Source organism: Aureococcus anophagefferens (assembly GCF_000186865.1).
Source record: "Aureococcus anophagefferens unplaced genomic scaffold AURANscaffold_4, whole genome shotgun sequence".
Taxonomy (NCBI): domain Eukaryota; class Pelagophyceae; order Pelagomonadales; family Pelagomonadaceae; genus Aureococcus; species Aureococcus anophagefferens.
In genome coordinates, this window is record NW_008705564.1 from 355,122 (window position 1) to 358,423 (window position 3,302).

The 3,302-nt window shown below is 76.9% G+C and overlaps 2 protein-coding genes across 2 annotated transcripts; one reads left to right on the forward strand and one right to left on the reverse strand.

The window, feature by feature from the left end:
- Positions 1-491: 491 nt before the first annotated feature.
- On the reverse strand, positions 492-2,273 carry AURANDRAFT_62000 (hypothetical protein; the record flags this gene model as incomplete). Its single annotated transcript, XM_009036451.1, has 1 exon — positions 492-2,273. One exon carries the CDS (start codon positions 2,271-2,273, stop codon positions 492-494), a length of 1,782 nt encoding a protein of 593 aa, XP_009034699.1.
- A 388-nt stretch (positions 2,274-2,661) lies between these two features.
- AURANDRAFT_7546 (hypothetical protein) lies at positions 2,662-3,051 on the forward strand (the record flags this gene model as incomplete). Its single annotated transcript, XM_009035917.1, has 1 exon — positions 2,662-3,051. A coding segment is annotated over one exon (390 nt), but the record flags the coding sequence as incomplete, so codon positions are not given.
- Positions 3,052-3,302: the final 251 nt, after the last annotated feature.

Here is a 3,302-nt window from a genome sequence, read left to right on the forward strand (position 1 = left end):
CCCGCGGCCGCGGCCAAGTTCCGCGTCGACCGCGACCGGCTCGTGCTGCTCGGCTTCTCCGCGGGGAGCCACCTCAGTGCGCACGCGCTCGGACCGGGCGTCCGGGCCGCGGTGCTGGTCTACCCGGCCTGGGCCGACGCCAAGGACGACCAGGGCAGGCTCGTGCGCACGGCGGACCACGCGGAGCGCGAGGCGCGGAAGCTCGGCGACGACCGCGCGCTCCTGCCCGACGTCTACGTCGTGTCGTCGACGACGGACTGGGTCTGCTCGCCGTCGGCGCACGGCGACCGCGTCGTCCGCGAGCTCAAGCGCTGCGGCGTCCACGTCCACTACCAGCGCGAGAATTTCGGCGCCCACGGCTTCTCCTGCATCCCGGAGTGGACGGACCCGTGCGCGCGCTGGCTCCGCGCGCGGCTCGCCATCGGCGAATGACGGGGAACGGGGCGATTGGATCGCGCCGGCCCCCCGCTTCGTCTTATGTGGTGCACGGCTCAGACGAGGGCCCAGCGCGGCGAGTCGGCCGGCGGCGGCGCGTAGCCGTCGACGGGCGGCCCGCCGTGGACGTTCGACGCGAGCGTCGTCGAGAACGCGCCGCCGCCGCGGCCGCGGGCGACGGCGAGGCGCCGCTTCGCCGCCGTCGCGTCGTCGACGTCCGCGCGCGGCGCGCAGGCGACGTAGGCGACGAGGCGCGCGAGCGCCGGCTGGTCCGCGACGCCGCGGAGCGCGAGGAGCTCCGCGGGCTTGGACGCGTCGCAGCCCGCGGAGCAGTGGACGACGCGCGAGTCCCAGATGGCGACGTCGCCGGCGCCGAGGGGCGCGACCTGCACCGCGCGCGCCGCCGCGTAGAGGCCGTCGTGCCGCGCCGACAGGCGCGTGAAGTTGCCGCGCGCGGTCTTGCCGCCCCGCTCGCAGTTGTCGCGGTAGTCGCCGTGCGACCCGGGCACGACGACGAGCGAGCCGCTGTGCTCGTCGGCGGGCGTGAGCTGCACGAGGCCCTGGAAGCCGACGCGGTCCGGCGTCTTCGCGAAGTTCTGGTCGATGTGGTACCACTTGCCGTCCGTCGCGACCTTTGATCCGGCGTGCGCGGCGTGGTGCGGGTTCCGCCACGCGCCGCAGCCGTCGAGGGAGCAGACCATGGGCTCGTCGTCCCGCAGGCCCAGGACCGTGCGCCAGCACGCGAGCACGCCGGGGCACAGCCGGAGATGCCAGAGGAAGTCGGACTGGCCGACGGCGCCGCCGGCGAGCACGCCCGTGTTCGCCCAGCCGAGCGCGCCGAGCCGCGCCGTCGTGTGCGTCGCCGGGTCGCCGCGCGCGAGCCCCGGCGCCGCGCCCTCGAGCCAGGCCCAGAACAGATCCTCGGCCCGCGCGACCTCGGCCGGGCTCGCGGCGCCGCGGAAGACGACGCACCCGTGGACGTCCAGGAGCCGGCGGCAGCCGTCGACGTCGCCGACCTCGGCCACGGGCGTCGCGGCGCCCCAGGCCGGCTGGCGCCGCGCGAGGAGCGCCGCGAGGTACGCCCGCGCGCCGTCCGCGGCGGCCTCGGCGTCGCGCGCGTCGCGGCGCCGCGCCTCCGCGGCCGCGGCCGCGGCGCGCGCCGCGCCCTCGAGCGGCGCCGCGCCGTCGACCCAGGCCGCGAAGCCGAGCAGCTCCGCGAGGGGCGTCACCTCGACGGCGCCCTCGTCGGCCGGCGCGTCGAAGCCGCGGGCGTCGAAGTCGTAGTAGGACCCGCAGAGCGCGCCGATGTCCTCGTCGAAGTAGACCTCCTCGACGCGCCACCGCACGCCCTCGTCGGCGAAGACGCGCCCGGCGTAGGCCAGCTCCTCGTCCGTCGCCTCCGTCGGCGGCGGCGGCGGCGGCGGCGGCGGCGGCGCGGGCGGCGGCGGCGGCGCGGGCGGAGCCGCGGGCGTCGGGGAGTTCTCCGGCGGCGCCTCGGGCGGCGGCGGCTTCTCGGGCGTCGTCGCGCGCGGCTTCTTGGCGGCGCCGGCCGCGGCGCTCGCGGCGCGCTTGCGCGGCGTGCCGCCGGACAGCGACGCGAAGGCCTCCGCGCGCGAGCGATGGCGCTTGCCGCGCCCGTCGACGAGCACGACGGTGCCGCCGTCCTTGCCGCGGCGATAGCTGGACCACGACGCCAGCGACGCGACGAGCGCGTCCGACGCGCCCTGCTTGGCTGCGTAGGTGGCGAATTTTGCGAGGTCGAGTTCACTCTGCGCGGGTGCGGCCATGGGAGCTTGCACGCGCTGCGGAGACGCAGGCTCGTCGAGAGTCAAGGCCATAGGAGCTTGCACGCGCTGCGGAGACGCAGGCGCGACGAGAGTCAAGGCCCATGCGAGAGCCCTCAACCAAAGAGACTGAAACTGCACTCAAAGCCGTGTTGCCCTCGATCGTGTTTCTCATCCATGAGCATGGGCAGCCCCTGAAAGAGCACACAAGAGCCGCACCGTCCCCATGTGGTGCTGCACGCGGGGCCGGCCCAAGGCCGCGGCGTCGACGCCGAGCGACGCGCCGCCGCTGGCGCCGGGCGACATCTCGCTGAGCCCGCGCGCCAGCGAGCCCCTCAAGCGACTTGAGGCGACGCGCGAGGCGCTCTTCGACGCCGTCGAGGCCGACGACGGCGCGCTCGTCGAGAGCCTCCTCGCCGCCGGCGCCGACGCCGACGAGGCCGACGGCGACGGCTACACGGCGCTGCTGCTGGCCGCGGAAGAAGGCGGCGTGTCCTCGTGCGCCGCGCTCCTCGCCGCGGGCGCGGACGCGGCCGCGCGCGACTCCTACGGCCGCACGGCGCTCTACGCCGCGGCCGTGAGCGGCAAGCTCAACACCGTCGACGCGCTCCTCGCCGCCGGCGCGGACCCGTCCGCGCGCGACTCCGAGGGCCGGTCCTGCCTCTGGGCCGCGTGCGCGACGCAACACGTCGACGTCGCCGCCGCGCTCCTCGACGGCGGCGCCCAGATCGACGCGCCCGACGCCAAGGGCACGTCGCCCCTCCAGCACGCGACGGCGAGCGGCTTCGCGGAGGTCATCGCGCTCCTCGCGTCGCGCGGCGCGAGCGACGACGACAAGGGGCGCCTGTCCATGTGAGTCGGACTTAACGGCTCCGGGAGGCGTACGCGCTGAGTCGGCCGGGCGCCGCCGACGGCGCGCCGCGGGGGGGGGGGGGGCGCGCGGATCTGTGCGCGCGTCGAGGCGTGCGCTGCGCCGCGGCCCTGGCCGCGGCGTCGCGTCGCGCGCTCGGTGTCCGCAGTCGACGCCAAGCCTTGCACACGAGCTCCGCCGCCGTCTCGCGCGCCGACGCCTCGAGCACCCGG